Source organism: Glycine soja, chromosome 6, assembly GCF_004193775.1.
Source record: "Glycine soja cultivar W05 chromosome 6, ASM419377v2, whole genome shotgun sequence".
NCBI classification, from domain to species: domain Eukaryota; kingdom Viridiplantae; phylum Streptophyta; class Magnoliopsida; order Fabales; family Fabaceae; genus Glycine; species Glycine soja.
Genome location: NC_041007.1, coordinates 173,243 through 191,841, shown reverse-complemented (window position 1 = coordinate 191,841; position 18,599 = coordinate 173,243). Strand labels below are relative to the sequence as shown.

General features: G+C 34.0%; 5 protein-coding genes across 5 annotated transcripts; 3 read left to right on the top strand and 2 right to left on the bottom strand.

The window, feature by feature from the left end:
- The first annotated feature begins 58 nt into the window (after positions 1-58).
- LOC114414401 (50S ribosomal protein L3, chloroplastic-like) lies at positions 59-1,203 on the top strand. Its single transcript, XM_028378657.1, has 2 exons — positions 59-596; positions 675-1,203. The coding sequence occupies exons 1-2, from the start codon at positions 92-94 to the stop codon at positions 962-964; spliced, it is 795 nt and encodes a 264-aa protein (XP_028234458.1). The 5' UTR covers positions 59-91; the 3' UTR covers positions 965-1,203.
- Positions 1,204-4,291: 3,088 nt separating this feature from the next.
- On the bottom strand, positions 4,292-9,176 carry LOC114414400 (probable chromo domain-containing protein LHP1). The gene is made up of 6 exons (XM_028378656.1): positions 8,942-9,176; positions 8,823-8,848; positions 8,652-8,738; positions 8,099-8,554; positions 4,810-4,870; positions 4,292-4,670 (listed from the first exon to the last, which is right to left on the bottom strand). Exons 1-6 carry the CDS (start codon positions 9,164-9,166, stop codon positions 4,623-4,625), a joined length of 903 nt encoding a protein of 300 aa, XP_028234457.1. The 5' UTR covers positions 9,167-9,176; the 3' UTR covers positions 4,292-4,622.
- Positions 9,177-9,874: 698 nt separating this feature from the next.
- LOC114414026 lies at positions 9,875-10,387 on the top strand. Its single transcript, XM_028378400.1, has one exon. It carries the CDS (start codon positions 9,875-9,877, stop codon positions 10,385-10,387), a length of 513 nt encoding a protein of 170 aa, XP_028234201.1.
- A 196-nt stretch (positions 10,388-10,583) lies between these two features.
- LOC114414024 lies at positions 10,584-11,087 on the top strand. The gene has a single exon (XM_028378398.1). The coding sequence runs from the start codon at positions 10,584-10,586 to the stop codon at positions 11,085-11,087; it is 504 nt and encodes a 167-aa protein (XP_028234199.1).
- A 2,044-nt stretch (positions 11,088-13,131) lies between these two features.
- Positions 13,132-18,044, bottom strand: LOC114414399 (RNA polymerase sigma factor sigB-like). The gene is made up of 7 exons (XM_028378655.1): positions 17,688-18,044; positions 17,394-17,560; positions 15,349-15,948; positions 14,312-14,542; positions 14,059-14,199; positions 13,755-13,955; positions 13,132-13,650 (listed from the first exon to the last, which is right to left on the bottom strand). Exons 1-7 carry the CDS (start codon positions 17,764-17,766, stop codon positions 13,369-13,371), a joined length of 1,701 nt encoding a protein of 566 aa, XP_028234456.1. The 5' UTR covers positions 17,767-18,044; the 3' UTR covers positions 13,132-13,368.
- Between the last annotated feature and the right edge of the window lie 555 nt (positions 18,045-18,599).

The window sequence follows — 18,599 nt, the reverse complement described above, 5'->3', positions numbered from 1 at the left end:
GGGTTGCAGGGTTGAATTGTGAGAGAGGATAAGACTTAAAGAGAGTGTTTTTATAGCTTAGTTGAGTTGTGTGTATGTGAGATAAGCTGCCATGTCGATCTTGTCCGTTCCGTCACCAACACAGCGTTGTTCCATTTCGATTTCTCGGCTGCCATTGCCATTGCCATTGCCGTTTCAATTGCAAGTGAGAAGAAGAGCAAAAGGGGGAAAAGTGGTAATGAGCATGGAGGCAGGTATTGGAGTGATGGGCACCAAGTTGGGTATGATGAGCTATTTCGAATCCGACGGAGAGGTTGTTCCTGTCACTGTCGTGGGTTTCAAAGAAGGCAACATCGTCACCCAGATCAAAACTGAGGCCACCGATGGATACGACGCCGTCCAGGTTGGTTACCGAAGGGTCAGAGACCGCAAATTGACCAAACCCGAAATGGGTCATCTCCATAAGGTCGGCGCCATTCCCATGCGCCATCTTCAGGAGTTCCGTCTTCAAGCCATCGATGGCTTCGACCTTAATCAGCGCCTTCTTTTTGATGAAACTTTCAAGGAGGGTGATCTTGTTGATGTCTCTGGCACCACCATTGGCAAGGGTTTCCAAGGTCGTCTCTTTTTCATTTTTACTTTCTTGTCTATTTGTGCTCCTTCAACAATGGGGGTGACTGTGGCTTAATTGACAGGTGGAATCAAGCGTCATAACTTCAAAAGGGGTCCAATGACACATGGTTCCAAGAGTCACCGACAACTAGGATCAATTGGTGCTGGAACCACGCCTGGTCGTGTTTACAAGGGGAAGAAGATGCCTGGTAGGATGGGAGGAACCAAGAGGAAGATCAGAAAGCTTAAGATTGTCAAAATTGATAAAGATCTTAATGTCCTCATGATCAAAGGTGCTCTCCCTGGTAAGCCAGGCAATCTTCTAAGGATAACTCCTGCCAAGATTGTCGGCAAGAACATTCCAAAGAATTAGCACATCTTTTCTGTATTGTATTTGTTGTGCCTTCCTATTAGCCTTTTAGTTGCAAGTTTATGTATTGCTTCTTTCAACCCATTTTACATTGATTGAGTTATACACAGCACATTATTACTATGAGTTCAGTATCATCTTACTCGATACAACTGATGTAATTTGTCATGTCAGACGCCGCGGTTATATTTAGAGCTAGAGCTAGGGAAATCAAAACCAAAACTTCCAATTAATTAGCAAAATTGGATTTTGCATGTCTTTGTTTTGTTAATCTACTTAGCTAACATGTCTTTAGATTGAGTGGAAGGAACTTGAATCATTTAACATGTAATTACTGGTTATTTTATATAAGATTCATGCGTGTACAAGAAAATATTGATGGGAGGGGCTCCCTTAAATAAATTATCTTTTTAAGTTAGTTTTGTCCGATAAATGTTATAAGATTTATCAAAATTAATGTTTTTCCTCGTACCTTAATTAAAATACATTTTTTTGGAAAGGGTTTGAATTTGAATCTTTTCCTAAAAAAACGAAGTCTTAAAATCATTTTTAATGTATTGTTTTTGAAATTTTAATTACGTCTATTTTTCTTATAAGTTTGTTTTTTTCTTCTTAAAAAATGAAGAATATTTTTAATTTTAATAAAAGAAATTGACTTCAACCGCATATCTGAATTAGATTTGACTAAAATTAATTAGCAAAATAAAAAAGGTTTGACTTCAATCGTAGTATTTTCGTTGTCACTCTTTGATTAGCATGTGTGAGATTGAGTGGAAGGTGTTTAAATCCCGTAAATACGTAAAATTTTAAGAATGGTGTGAAAATATATTAATGGGAGGAGTTTCCTTAGTGGTTGATCGTATTTAAGATAACCAAGTGTTAGTTTTTAGTGAGGAAAGAAAAGTGGTGGAGTAAAGCTTAAGAGTAGAGAGAGGCTGAGATCCCACCATTCCCACTGAATCTAACCTTTCTTTCTCTATTCTATTTTCCCATCTAAACTGCCAATCTTCTCCAAATGCATATCGAGGTTTTGCTCGCGAGTTCATCAAGGATTTGGAAAGAATCAGACCTAGGGCTATTCTTGACACCATCAAAACCTAATCTAATCTAAACTTGGCTTTATGTTATATTGTTTGGGTAAGATATTGTGATGAAGTGGAGCAACCTCCCCTCCCATCCGCTCATAAACAAAACTATTTGACAATGTGCAGAAATGTTGTGTTCTGCTTGATGGACCGAATAGAGGTTTGCCTAAACTGGGAATTGGACCAAGTCGTGGCAGTGTTGCTTCTGATTATGGAAATGAAAGTAAAGTAGAAAAGAGCATCCAGGGCAAACAATGTACAACTCTAGACTTCTGATTTCCCATATCAAACGTAGGTGCAGTAGCAAGACCTGAAAGAATTAATGAGGCTTCCTCTTCCTGAAAATTCAGGGTTTAAAGAATATTTGCATTGTCTCCGTATTATTTCTACTTGTCAATTTAATCATACATCTTTGGCTTTATTTCTGTCGGCAGCACAGTTGTACACATAATCAATGAATACTAATGCTTCGTATGGCATGCTGGAGAGAGAAACTGAGCTCCACTTTTGAAGCTTGAATTCATTCTGATTTTTTTGCTAGACCGTTATAGTCTATAATTCGCATCGAGCCCACGACCTTCTCGAGCTGAATCCACTCAATCAAATATTGGAATCGGGCTTTAAATTTTGATTAAATTTGAGCTTTTTTAGTGCAATATAATCATGTTCCGATGAGATTTGTGTATCATTTTAGTTCCCCAAATTGAATACAAGATTTTTGGTTTGACTTATTATAGTTAGTGACCTTGATAAAATGTAGGGTTGTAGCTTTAAATTTTGACCATGAATTAAATCTAAGCTTTTTTTTTACCCTAATCCATCATGGCCCAATTTGGGTTTAGCGCACAAAGTTCATACAAATTGACTTTCACCTGGTTTAAGCCTCATTTTATAAATTTAAATAGGATCTGAGTTTTTTTAGCCTTACTTGCTATTATTCGTGACTTGTATTGAGTTCGTGACTAGTTCAACTTGAACTCATTTAATGAAATGGTGGGTTTGAGCTTTAAATTTTGAGCACGAATTAAGTTTATGTTTTTTTTAGCCTAATCTAGGCTTAACCCACAAAAGCTCATAAAAAATGAGCTTTCATTAGCTTGGGTTTTATTTTAGAATCTAAAATTGAATATGCGCCTTTTCAACTTGGCCCATTGTGGTATGTGACCTACATCAAATTTGCAAACAAACAACAACTTGGTCCAAATTTATCTATGAAATGTAGGACTTGAAAATTAAATTTTGACCACAAATTAAGTTTGAACTCTTTGGATTGATTCAATCATGGTTAGATCTAAGATTAGCCCATAAAAATCTATACAAACTTATCTTTTACTAGACTTGGGCCTTGTTTTAGAAGTCTGAATTGAATTTTAATTCTTTGATCTAACCAACATCAAACTTGAAATCAGCTCCACTTGAATCGATCAAATGAAATGTAGGATTTGAATTTAAACTTTAAGTATACATTAAATTTAGGTCTTTTAGTCTGACCCAATCATGACCTAATTTGGACATAACCCATAAAATGTCCAATATTAAATTAAAATTTTCTATTATGTCCTGCTCTCATTCTAAAATTTCCCTCATCATAACTTTATATGAAGAGTCTAACCTCTTTTAACTATTATTTTTTTAAAAGAACATTATAAGGTTGTGATGAGGTGAAACTACAAACAAAAAAAGTAAAACTATAAACAAGTTTTAAAACCTTGACAAAAACAGTCTGAAACAACAAACAAAAAATTGAAAACTGATTTTGATTTTTAAATTTTTTAAAATGTATCAAATTAAAGGTTGAATCTAGTATGTTTGACTTGACACAAACCTGATGCTCATTTTAGTTATAAATACTTTTTTTTTCACATTTTAAAGATATTTAGTAAAAAATTACGTATATTTATCTTTTTGGTTTATTTTATCTTTTATTTATTTCCTATATGGGAAGAGAAATGTCAAGGTTTGGAGAAAATAGAAACTAATTGGAATCAAGAGAAGAAAAATAAAGCCGCCTAGCAATTGGAACACTTGTAATGTATGCCAGCCCTTTCTCACAGGACACGAGTCATGGCTTGGCCACTTTGCTTTCCGCAAAAGCAGAGCTAAGAAAATAAAGGTTATGCCACTTGGAGATTTTTATCTAGTATTTATAAATGAAGAATATAAAGGAATACGAGTTTAGACCCTCTCGAATAACTTTCGATATGACAATGCTATTAAAAAAAGTGAAACACACATACACACAAGGTAAAAAATAAATCCAACACAAATAATGACAAATTATATTTGTGTCTCTCTCTTGTACATGTTAGTCAGTAATAATACGAGAGGATAGAACGGGATGTAGAATAATTAGATTAAAGAGGTTTCCAAATATTTGAAATATAATTTCCTAGTCTCTAATACTTGGTTGTCTTAGTATCAAGTCATGCAGGCAGGCATTTAAAACAATTGGTCTAATGGTTATATCGTCATACACTAACCAAAAAAGTATTACCCTTCACGATCCGCTGCATCTACAAAACTACATTGTTGTCACTAACAGCAAACACAGGAAGCCCCTTCATTACTCTGTTCAGTCACGCCGTAGGAGTATACCGGAGATGCATCTCATAGAAATTGATCAGCTGGAAAATTAAGAAAATCATTTAGCTTTAGGTAAAAAGAGGCCACATAAACATTTTCAAAACGTTGAATCCAAGCAAAATTGACAGGGAAATAATCAATTCAATCTAACATTGCTATTCCTATCAGATAGTGGATTACCAGAAGTGGATTGTATGCCTTGAGATATCTGTTATCCACCATCACTTCTGTTCCATCAGACCTGTTACGTTAATCAGGTAAGCATTATGTAAAGAAGCATGCTGCATGCAGTATGATTATGGAAAATAACCCAGTTCACTTCAATTTCCATAAAAGCGTTGGAAAAGATACAAAACCAGTAACAAACTTACATAAGGAAATGAAGTCCTAGGCTCCCATAAAATCAAGTAATGTAACGCCAAAATCATTTTTCACTTGCTAATTTTGTGCAGCTGGTATTCCATTTAAAACTAAGGGTTTGACTTGGTTTCTTGAACTCAAGAGGATTAGCACCAACAACTTATTAAATGTTTGCAATGCTAAAATCAAATATTCGAAAATTCATCATCTCTCAGATCTGGTATGGGATGGGATCATTTTTATGGCATTTCCATGATGTTTGTCCCATTGTTTCTTCAATGGATTTCCATCAAGATGTACAAGGGATCTAAACAGCTTTAATGTTCATATCTTCTAAATTTTTGTGACAGTTTTAATGTTTTATAAAATATAACAATAATATTATAGTAAATCCTTTCAGAATAAATTTTGCTAGTGTTTATGTAACAGAAAATAAATATTCTTTTAAATTAAAGCAAGATAATAGTCTAACGATATAATTTAAAAGTAAAAATGTTTCTTTTTTTACTAAATACAATCAACATGTGTTTATTTTTTTGACAGAAATTGTCTTTATTTGAACATGTTTGTCTCCTACATTATTTTTCTTTTAAATTAGTTTTCTTCAAACTTTGAATCAAGATTGGTTCTTTATCGTAGGATCTTGTGTCATTTGTTTGTTTGGATGACTTTAAATTTTTCAAGAACTGAATCTCATCCCAAAATTGTCTCTTTATCTCATGGTGTTTTCACTTTGAATGTCTTATTTTCAAATTGCTTATGACAAGTGAATATTTTTCTTCAATTGATAATGTCGTTTCTTTTGTATCTTAATATGCATTTACCATTGATCCTGTCTTGTGTTATACTTATCAATGCCATTAATGGTTGCATAAATTGTAAATATTTAGTTTTTTTTTTAACTTTGATATATAGAAAATACTTGAAATCTATATTTATTTCAATTATAAATTATGAAAATTTAAACATAATAAGATTTTCATTCTCAATTTAAATGAGTAATATACATTTATTGAGTTTGAGAAAGTTATGAAGATCAATGAGAATTGAATAAAATAGTTATTATGAAGGTAAAGGAAGAAATCATATCAAAAGTTGTCTTTGAAAAGATAGAATAATGACAACTAAGCTAAAATGTTGATGTGATAAATTATGTTGTTAAATATTGTTTACATAGCAATGCTATATAGTTCGTGCTTTAAATTTTATATATTATGAATAGATAGATAAATAGATTCTCTCTCTACGAGATCTATCCTCTAGTAAATGAACCACAAAATTTGAAGGCATTAGTGTTCAGATTTTGAAGATTTTATTAGTCTTATAAGTATTTCTTTCAATTGTATTATTTTTTCCTTAGAAAGGAATTGAACAAAATCTAAGCTTCTTAGTTGCATTTATCTTCTCCTTCCCTTTTATCAACAGCATTTCCTTTTAATAACCAAAGAGAAAAACAACACCTTCAACTGGCACTATAAAAGAAAGTTTCAATCTCAAGAAATTTAAAGCTACTAGACTTTAAATTACCCTCATCAATAATTTTCAAAATCTTTTCTGTCGTGTTTGGATATGCCTTAAAATTGATTTAATAACAAAGCATTTTCATCACATTCACATAATAACAAATGCTACCTCCGGTCCAATATATATATATATATAAGAAATAAAAGACAACATTTTTTTGGTCCTAATTATAAGGAACATAGGATTACTTTATTATTAAATTTCCTTTTTACCCCTAATTAATTGTGAGGTCTATTAATGATATTAACTCTTTCCCATCAAAATGAGTGCATTTATTGAACTATCAACAAAATAAAGTATACTCATTGGTTGAAAAATTATCTTTTTGAAAAATAATCATCTCTTAAACATTAAATGTCATGAGTAGTCTTTAAATAAAATTAAAATTTATAATAAATAAATCAACCTAACCACTTTTAGTATTAGTTAATAATCAAGGTGATTAAACCATTTTGTATGCTGAAGAATAAAATTTTAAATCATCCCAAATATTTCATTTTGACAATTGAGTGGAGTGCTGACATAGTCAAAGTGAAATTACAAGAAATAAGATAAATTCAACTGGCATAATATGTTGGTTTACAGGAAAATCATCCAACGAGCACAAACCTGCTCAGTTTTGTCAAATTGCCAATTACCAAGGACAAACAATATAACAACTTTTGATATTCCCATTGACTAAAATAGGTTCTTACAAGATGACTGCAAAACAGCTTTCTTATACTACATGTGTCCCTAAATATAAGACTCTTTTAACTAATTCACATTAAGAAAATTGATTGATTTAGTTAGTAGCATTAAATGTGTAAACAATTTGTATTGTTTTTCCAAAATTACCCTTGATACTATTGGGACTCATCATCTCTCTTTCCACATAATTATTTTCTTCCTAATTAATTAATGTGTGTTAACCTTAATATTTTTTTCAAATTAATGTGTGTTAGCTTCTTTTCCAATCGTTAAAAGAGAGAGAATGCATTTATATTTTTAATTCATAGCCTTTATTTTAAAGTAATTAAGGATGTTTTGGTAAAAAAAAAATTAATGCAAAAAATAACTTTGAAAAGAGTCTTATGGCAATCAAATTTGAAAAAAAAAAAAGTCGTATATTTAGGGACGAAGATAGTATAATAGAGTCTTCAAATGTGTTTTAATACAAAGTGTTCCTTTTTCCATACGGAATGCTGCAAAATGTGGCATCCAGTTCTAAATGAACTTGCTATTAGGGTGTCATCTGATGCAAAAAGGCGTTTTTCTGTTACACCCTTAGGTTGTGAAACTTCAAGTAAATAATGTATCAATACTATTAACATTTTTTCTTGTAGCACTAACAAATAACCCAACTATTGAGTATTGACCTAATCATTATAGCACTAGTATGGAAATGGTTATCCTAAGACATCCCCGTTTCAAAATTGACAAACCAAACCATGAAAACCAAAACCTTTAAAATTAAATATGTATAAATATCGAACTAGTTAAGTAAACCTACTCGTAAAGAAAACTAATACAGTTATATAATTTTTTTTATTTTTTTATGAAAGGTGTAAGAGCAAAATTTGGAGTTGTTGGTTGAGTGACAAACCTCATAGCCATAAAGGTGACTAAAACATCGTGCATGTTGTCAGATAATGAAGCTGAATAGCCTATTGGCTTGATAATCTTGACAATATTGCAGGCAGTATTAGTAGCATCAGGCATGTGGATAGGAGCAGCAATTGGTTGAATTGCAGCTGCATCTGGGTCTCTCTTGAACCTCTTGACAGAAGAAGCAGATTTTCTCCTTTTTGCTCCTCTGCTTGGAATTGGATGTTGGAAATGTATTGCAAGGTTATCTAGCTGAACCCCAGTGTTCGTTGGTGCCTCCTTAAGTTCACTGAGCTTTGGATCGTAATCATTTGTAAGGGTGGGAACTTGGGGTGGGAAATGTCTAAGGCTGTAAGAAGTGGTAGAACGTTCAGAGCGCTTCTTGAGTTGGGTGAGTTGAACCACATCAGCATGCTTGCGCTTGCGCTTGTGATGTTTTCCTGACTTGAGGAGGCTTGAGAAACGTGGAGAATTAGCTTCTTCTTCTTCTTCTTTTTTGTTTTTTTGGAGAATTAATAGAGGATATGATATTCATAGAGGAAGTAGCTTACCTTTCCTCAAAAGCATCAATGAGATCAGGAACGGACTGTAGATTTCCAAGAGGCTCCCAAGTGTTGGCAGTCTCAGGCCATCCACGCCTGACAATCACAACACATTTCACTTCACAAACTATATATACATTATCATTATGTGAACAAGTAAACTAAAAATACACAACTCACCATTTGATTAGGTACTGGAGCTGACCCTATATTCGCATTTGCATTTACAACATTAATTCAGCGTCAGAAGAAGAAGAAAAAGAAAAAAAACAAGTGATTCGGTTCTTTGTAATGGTTACCTTGCGTAGCCTCTTACGGCGTATTGTTTCGATTTCATAGAAGCCATCGTCAAGATTGGGATTGGGAGGCACGAGGGTTTCTTCTCCATTCTCATTTTTCTCTTTATGCAACTCATCAAGTGCTGCTGCTGCACAAGATGAAGGTTGTTGAGGTTCGGCCTCATCCTCCACTCCATTCGCCTCCTCAAAAACTGAACTACTACTGCTGCAGCTCCTCTTCTTCATTGCAATTTCTAGTTCTAGCTTTACCAATTTCCACTGCTCCTTCTATTTATATTTTTTTTCCTCCCACTCTCAGCTTAGTTAACCACTCTCTCTCTCCAACTAAAGCCATGTAAATGGGACCCACCAAAGTAACTAAAAGTAACACAACCTCTCTTATTATTAATTCAGATTTACTACAACACAATACTAAACTCTTGTCTTACTCTTACCTGTCATGTACCTCTACATTTGCTTCCATATCTATGTTTAATCATTTCTTAATAATAAGTCTTTCCATACAAATACTAATACATTTTTATTGAATCAAAACATACACGCCATAACTAAAGCAACTTCAATTTTTTTTAAGGTCACACTCAACTTCTTTGTAACTCCCTCAATTTTTATCTTATTTATTGTGTTTGATGTTTCACGTTTTAACACATTAACAAAGATATCTAATTGATATTTTAGATTTTATAAATAATATTATACATACATTAAGTATGTATTTTCTCATGTATATTACTTCTTCTTTTTTATCTTATTTGTTTCAATTTTTTTATATAAATATTTGTTTGGAGTTTTAAAAAATATGTCTCCTAAATTAAAATATGATACAAATTGTGAGTGTGCTTCCTTGGAACTCTCTCAGTTTTGTAACATTGTCTTTATTAGTTAAAAACCAATAATTGATATCAAGAGTTATATTCTTACGGGACTTATAACATGGAAGGTGAAGCAAGTTTTTCCCATATTACTCTTCCAGTCATTGATGGAGAGAATTATGATCTTTGGGAAGTGAAAATGCAATCATACATGGAGTCTTTAGATATGTGGGATGTTGTGGAAGAAGATTATGAGGTATATTCGCGGCCTGAAAATCCTACCATGGCTCAAATTAAAAATCACAAGGAAAGAAAGATGAAGAAGGCAAAAGCGAGGTCATGTTTGTTTGTTGGTGTTTCACAAATGATATTCACCAGAATCATGACTCTGAAAACACCTAAAACAATTTGGGATTATCTAAAGGAGGAATGCGCTGGAGATGACAGAATACGAAGCATGCAAGTGCTTAATTTAAGGAGGGAATTTGAGCTCCAGAGGATGAAAGAGTCAGAGACAATCAAGGAATACTCAAACAAATTGTTGGGTATTGGCAACAAGATAAAGTTGTTGGGCATTGATTTTGCTGATTCAAGAATTGAAGAGAAAATTTTGGTAATGGTGCCGGAGGTATAAAGCATTTATAGCTTCGTTGGAAAACACAAAGGATTTGTCTAAAATCACTTTGGCAGAAGTGCTACATGCTTTGCAAGCTTAAGAGCAACGAAGGTTGATAAAGCAAGACTGTGTTGTTGAAGGTGCTTTGCCTATCAAACATCATGAAGTTGATAAAAACAAAAGAATTTTTTCAAGCAGAATCAGGTGTCGAGCAATGAAAACACAACAAACAACAAAATTAAAGGCAAGGGAAGAAAGAAAAACTTTCCACCTTGTCAACATTGTGGCAGAAAAAGTCATCCACCTTTCAGATGTTGGAGGAGACCAAATGCAAAATGCAACAAGTGCAACCAGACGGGGGCATGAAGTTGTGATCTACCCCAACAAAAATCACCATGATAAGGGAACTCAAATTGCTAATCAAGAGGAAGAAGACCATCTGTTTGTGGCCACGTGCTTTTTAAGTAGTGAATCAAGTGAAAGTTGGTTGATTGGTAGTGGTTGTACCAATCACATGACCTTTGACAGGGCACTCTTCAAAGATTTGAGGCCAACAAATGTCACCAAAGTCAGAATTGGTAATGGTGATTATATCTCAATCAAAGGAAAGGGGACAGTTGCAATCACAAGTTCTACGGGCACTAGATGTATTGTTGATGTCCTATTCATTCCTGAAATTAACCAAAATTTGTTAAGTGTCGGCCAACTAATTGAATGAAGATTTAAAGTTGTATTTGAAGACAAATATTGCTTAATCAAAGATGCAGCTGGTCAAGAAATCTTCAAGGTGAAAATGAAAGGAAATTTTTTTGCTCTAAATCCATTGGAGGATGAGCAAGCTATTTTCTCTCTCATAGAAAATCACACAGAAATCTGGCACAAGAGGCTTGGGCATTATCATCGTCAAGCATTGCTGCAGTTGAGTGAAAAGGGGTTAACACTTGATGTCCCTGCGCTCGAGGATAAAATTTTAAATTGCAAAGCTTGTCAATTTGGCGAGCAAAATAGAAATTTTTTTCCAAAGATAGCATGGATAGCATTAAGAAAGTTGCAATTGATTCAGACAGATGTTGTAGGGCCTCAAAGAACACCTTCATTGAAAGGCAATTTGTATTACACTATATTTATTGATGACTTTTTCTTTAAGTTCAAATCAAAGGTGGCTGAAATTTTTTGGATGTTCAAAGTCAAGTAGAGAATGAAAGTGGTCTCAAAATTCAAATTTTGAGGTCTGACAATGGCATCAAGTACACATCTGCAAAATTTAATCAATTTTGGGAGGATTCTGACATCCAGCATCAACTTACTAATCCTTATACCCCACAACAAGATGGGGTTAGTGAGAGGAGAAATAAATATATCTTGGAGATGATGAGATGCATGTTGTATGAGAAGAATTTGCTAAAGAAATTTTGGGCAGAGGCAGCAAGTACTGTTGTTTTTCTTCAAAATAGACTTCCCACCAAAGCATTGAAGGATCAAACACCATTTGAGGTTTGGTATGGTTACAAACCATCTTGAAATTTCTTAAGATATTTGGGTGTTTGATGTACCTTACAACAACTCGACCTGATATTTTAAATGTTGTAAGCATTTTGTCTCGGTTTATGAATTGTGCAAGTGAAATGCATCTCAAGGTTGCAAAAAGGGTGATAAGATATGTCAAAGGCACTAGCAATTTTGGCATCAAGTTCAAGAGAACTGAAAAGTTCAAGCTAACAGGTTTCTCAAATAGTGATTGGGGTGGCTCAATTGATGATATGAAGAGTACTTCAGGGTATTGTTTTAACTTTGGATCTAAGTGCTTTCTCATGGAGCTCGAAAAAACAAGATACAGTTACTTAGTCTATAGCATAAGTTGGATTTGTTGTTGTTGTCGTGCTATTAACCAAGTTTTGTGAAAAAATATTTATTGATCTTAACATGGAGCAAAAGGAGAGTACAAAGATTTTTGTTGACAATGAAGCTGCAATCGCTATTTCCCATAATATTATTTTTCATGGGAAAATTAAGCATTTTAATATCAAGTTGTTCTTTGTAAGGGAAGTGCAGAGAGATGGAGTTGTTGTTCTTGTTTATTGCAAAATAGAAAATCAGGTTGTAAACTTATTCACCAAACCACTACTGGTTAATAAGTTCGAGTTTCTAAGAAAGAAGTTAGGACTTTACAGAATAAGACTTCTTAGTCAAAGTAGTGATTAGTAAACTCTAGGAAAGTAATTCCTAAACTTTAGGAGAGAATATTTTTGTTTTATTTGAATTACTAAACTCTAGGAAAGTAGTTCCTAAACTTTAGAAGAGAATATTTCTGTTTTATCTTAGTTAGTTTTTTTGTTTTTGCTTCCAGCATTATAGATGTATTGTGTTTTGTAACATTGCCTTTATTCATTAAAAACCAACAAAAATATCTGGAAAAAAAAACAATATGCATGCTTGTGCCTCTGTAGTCTGTACATTTGGCACAGACCGAGGAGGCTACCCAATGGCTTTAACAAGAATTCATTCCTGGCATGAATGAGAAACTCCGAAAAGCCGCAATGCAAATAAACTTACCGTATGCATGGCTGTAGTGCTAGTTATATTATTGTATTGACTATGACTATACTGTGCATGGCTGTTTGCTGTTATGTAACTGTCAAACTGCATTTCATTCAATTATTCTATTCAATACAGTTACACAGAATTCTCTTCTCTTCTCTGTCCGTCCCATGTATATTCGCAAACAAGTTTCTATGGTGATTCATCGTCTACCGGCAGATAACTTTGCTGAAACAATTTTCGCATTCACGTACGTTAAAAATGATGGACTCCTAGTCAAGTTATTCCATTGTGTGTACATCCATTTCCTAGTACACTAAAAATAATGTTCTCTTCTCTTTTGGAGAATGGGGGGAAAAAATGGAGGAAGAACATACAGACGAAGATCAACAGAGATTAGAACCTCACAAGTATCAAATAAGCAAACTCATACAATGGTTCAATATCAATATTTGGTAGGGTTATGAAACCAAATACTGCTGCAAATGATTGGTTCTCTTCTTGTTCTTAAGCTTCTTAAAAGCACTTGACTCGATTTGCCTAATTCTCTCCCTACTCACACCCAACATCTCCCCTATCTCTTGCAGGGTCTTCGTCCTTCCATCATCCATACCAAATCTCCATCTTACCACCTGCCTCTCTCTTGCATTGAGACTGTCCAGAGCCTCTTCTAGGTCCTTCTTCATGAACTGCTTAAGGAGCTGTTCTTCAGCTGTTTCGGCATCAGGATCAGAAATTACTTCCTGGTAAAAAACACACAAGTATCAGCAAAATGAACATCAAATGAAAGCAAAGAGTTTTTTTTTTTTTTTTCTGGAGCAAAAATTTGAACGAGATTAGGACAGACTGAGGGTTTAAGATTCTGGTTGATCCCAATCTTTTGTTCCAGAGATCTGGGAGCTTTTGGGGTCATAAGTACAGCATTAAGCCTCTTCATTGACAACCCAGTTGCTTCAGCAACTTCTTCATCATCAGGCTGTCTTCCATTTTCACTATACAGTTGTTTTCTGGCCTCCTTCACTCTGTAAGTCGCCTCCACCATGTGGAACTGTTAAACCAAAAATATTGCAATGATGTAGTCCCTTATAAAGATTAAGAGCAATTTCAACTCATGACCAAGATTAGCTTGTTCTTTTTCACATAATACTCACTGGCAAGCGAATAGTTCTTGACTGATCAGAAAGTGATTTCCGAACAGCCTGTTTAATCCACCAATGAGCATAGGTGGAGAATTTAAAACCCTTGGTACCATCAAACTTCTCTGCACCTTTTACAAGGCCTCTGCATCCTTCCTGTAAACCAATGAGAAACAGTAAAATAGTTTATTACTGGAACAGTTAAAGTTGCCATGTTTTCCACAATCATTATTTTTTTAAGCAAAAAACAATACAGGTGAGAATATACCTGGACAAGATCTTGCAGATTCATCCCAGATCCCTGATAATTCTTAGCAATCGATATGACAAGTCGTATATTGCTTTTAATCATTTTGTCTTTGCAAAATATACCATAATTTAAACGTTTCCTAAGTGTCTTCTGATCTACCCCTGCCACTGCTGCCCATTGAGCAAACGTGGGTTGATCACCAAATCTTTCTGCAAGATCCTCCTGGATTTTTTCAAGCTTTAGAAGGTCCTGAATTATATTGCAGAAGAATAGGCAATGAATTAGACAATAAAAGCAAAATAGTAAAATTTTACGCCATAGTCAGAAAGAAACTATACTGGCAAATATTTATCATCATTAATTCATCAAATCATTTATAGTTTTTGCTACCCAACATTAATATTATTAGGGGTATAAATGGAAAAAAGCAATTAATAATACATTGAAAGGCTAAAATAACACTTCTTTTTTCTTCTTACAAGACACTTGTTATGGGATGGAGGGAGTATGATTAATACAATCTGCACAAGCTGATTTGCTATGATTAAATGAACAATTTGTTTGCTGACTTCCTTGTAACACTCTTCCTTCCTGGATGGTTCTCAAATATAAGAATGTCCAACTAACAAGTAAGAAGAATCTTGAAGAGCATCCCAACCAAAAAAAAAAACTTACTATTCTAAAAAAATAAAATGAAAGTAAGGGAAGAATGTACAGTCCTATCTGCCCATTTTATGCATATAGTAGGATAAAAAGGGAAGAAGAATTTAAGCAGCCAAGTCATAGAAAATAAATTTAAACGATATCTTTTGAAGCAACTGACAAGGTGATGTTGTAAGTAGTGCTGGACATGACATGCCGCCAGATAAACGAGGCTTGTGTCATATGAAAAATGACAAATATTGATTCACGAAATAATAAGATCAGCATGCACTTTGTGAAGATTTTATACTGATTATTAGGTGTTTCAGGAATATATCAACAATCAAAGGCATTAAGAGCATGGATGATTCTACACTGGATTGCTCTAAAATACTTATAGCACATCCCACCACCTGTATTCCTGCTGACAACTTAATTTCTTCAGTTGGAGTAAGAAGCCTAGAAGCGCTAGTCGTTGTTCTTAAGTAACGAAGTGGATCTGAATAATCTACTTCTTGCATAGAAACACGCTTTCTCCTGCTGGAGGAGCCAGGTTTTAAAGATGCAAAATTCGTGGTAGCCTTCTCTGCTGCTCTGACTCTTTTAGCTTTTCTTTCTGTTAGGCGCCTAGATCTTACAGCTATATTGTCTGAAAGCCGTTCCTGCAGACACTCAAGTTCCTCATGGGAAGGCTCTAGATCAGATTCCTCTTCGCTGGGGCTTATGTCAACACCTTCCATTATTTCTGCTCCAGCACCCATGGACTCTTCTGCTACACCATCTTCCGCTTCCATTTGATGAAACCATTTGAGAAGTAAATCATCAGATTTGGAAGAAACATGGGATTTATACTCTGCTTCTGCTGGAGGCTTCTTTTTTACTAGTAAAACTGCATCCTTTGCAACCTTCACAGCTGCTTTAGCAAGAGCAAGAGCTTCAGATGCAGCAGCAGCTATTACAGCCTCTTCATTAGTAAGAAGTGATTCCGCAGATAAGGTTGATTTAAAGTTGGCCTGCTTAAAGGCATAGATATAATTAGTTCCTGGGCAAGCTTGACATGCTAAATTTCTGTGTGGCCAAAGAACTATAGAGATAACCCAAAAAGTCAGAAATTGATCCAGAAATAAAATGTGTCACTATTGAAATATGAATATGAAAAAAGTTGAGAAGAAAGTTTAAAAGCAGCCAAATGGGAATCTATAATAGTTCCTACTTGTGACTTGGTTGAAAATGAAAACAGAATGAACATAGCATGTAAAAGAAATTTCAAAATTGAGAAATCAAGAAAATTTATTTATTGTTTTGGAAGGAAGAAAGTTTGGGAAGAGGGTATCAAGTTGTCCTATTCCTTAATCAGAGTACCGGTGAAGGCCAACCAGCCCCAAGACCTTTTTTGACAAGGGCAAGGCAATTCAATCTTACCTACCAACCTTCACATGGCCATGTCTAGAAATTCTTGAGCCTTAGGCAAAATTTTTGTTTGAGGCATAATCTAATTTAACTCTTCAATCCTTATTTTATTTTTCTAGCTTTTCCTAAGCTACAAAATTATAAACCAGAGGTCTGTAATAGAGGAACTCTGGTATTTCACTTGATCTTAATAAATAGTATGGCTAGTCCATTGGACTTATCTTATAACAGTTGACCTCAAATACAATTTAAGCAATTTTAGTTTTGAACAACTTTTAGAAACTGCAACAGTCCAATGTTTCTAATAGATCATTTATTCTTTTGTTAGCACTTCTAACAATACTTTCTATTCCAAAAGTAAATCAAGAACATTGATGTCAAAATGCTCACCAAAACTTCAAATCTTTTCAAGATTGATACAATGTTTTAACAAGTCATCATCATGCATAGATTAAAACTTTGTATTGTATTTCAAATAAAAAATCAAACATGGTTATATATTCTCAAAAATTAAAATCACCTTTCAATAGAAGCAATAGATTGATTTAATATGTATATAAAACAACTGTTACGGCAAAAAATGAGGATAAAACAAAAACCCAAAAAAGCAAAAGAACACAAACAAATTTTACATGGTTTAGCCAATGTGACCTACATCCACAAACAATTAGAGAGATTATATTTCTTTCGTAGAAAACAAATACAAAGAGTTTCAAAATTTTACAATGAATAACACACCTATTTTTACCCTAAACTGCAACCTAATAAACCGGTCCAAATTCCAAGAAAATACACAAAACTTCCCTACTTTTACCCTATCAACCACAGACTTGCCATTCTTTTCTCCTTCAAAATTTGAATTCCAACATATCAGATGGGGTTACAGTCTCGGGTGGCTGGCCCATTAACAAAATTAAAGGCAACTCAATAACAATATAAAAATAATCTTTTGCTAAATGTGTGATCACATCACTAGAGCAATGAACCTTCATTGGAAGTGAAGATACAAAGTAATGGTAAAATTGTGTATTAATATGAAAAGTGTAACCTTTAAGTGTGGTGAGGGAGGGGCAACAGCAGCGATATAGGGCCAAGACGTGTTTGGATCAGAAGGAGCATCTAAAGCCAACTTCTTTTCCAAACTAAGCAGCGTTGAAGGAGATGTGGCAGACAACACACATTGCGGCTGGAAACACAAATTTAGTCTTGTTTTTGCTGCAAAAAAGAAGAGAGGGGGGGGGGGGGGGGGGGAGAGGACACATGTGAGAATAGAACAAGAATTCAATTGCGAATGGGAGAGAGAGAGAGAGAGAGAGAGAGAGAGAGAGAAAGGGGGGATTACATGGATGGGTAGGAAGAGCATAGGGATGAGTCCTGAAAGTGTCGAGGTGGCAGTTGAAGTGCGGCAACAAACACGACATTCTAGTGGTTGTGGCGAGCAACAATGTTTTGCTTTGTTAATTGAAAAACAACGTTATGAACGAGGTTGAGATTGTGAGTGAAGGGTGTCATTTCATAGGATTATGGGATCGGAGGGGCAGGCAGTTGAACAAGAACTAGCAAGGAAGGAAGGAGATGAGTGTTGTGTTGTGTTGTGTCATGTCGAGAATCGGTGTTTGTGACAGAACATGCGGATAAGGGGGTGAGGCTCAGATGAACCGCTGAAGTCTACCCACGACACAAAAAATACAAAACAAATCCCACTCTCACTGGAAAAACACTTAAATGTTGCAACAAAGGATGGATCAGGTGAATCAATCAATTCTATAAGGTGAAATCAAACACATATTAAAAAAATTTAAAAATAATTTTACGTTATATTAAAATTTTAAAAATAACTTAAAAGATTGGAGATTAACCGAGTGTTAAATAAAAGTTTAAAACACTTTCTAGTTATAAAAAAAATAGTATAAAATAATTTAATAATTATGTTTAGAATTTTTTTTAAATATCTAATTTATGTTTGTTTATTATCATAAAAATCATTTTTCATAAAACAAACAAACAGATAGTTTTATGAGAAGTTATTTGAAATAACTTCTAATTTAATCAAATTTTAGATTGTTTTCAACTTTACATTTTTTAAGTTAAAATAAACAGTTGAAAAATTAAAAGAAGTAACTGTTTAATATTGTTGGACTCTGACAGCATGTTTAAAAATAATATTGATTATTGATTTGTATCAACAACTAAAATTACTTAATTTATGTTCTAAAGTAAGTTGTTCACTTTAAAGGAACCAAAAGACAAACAA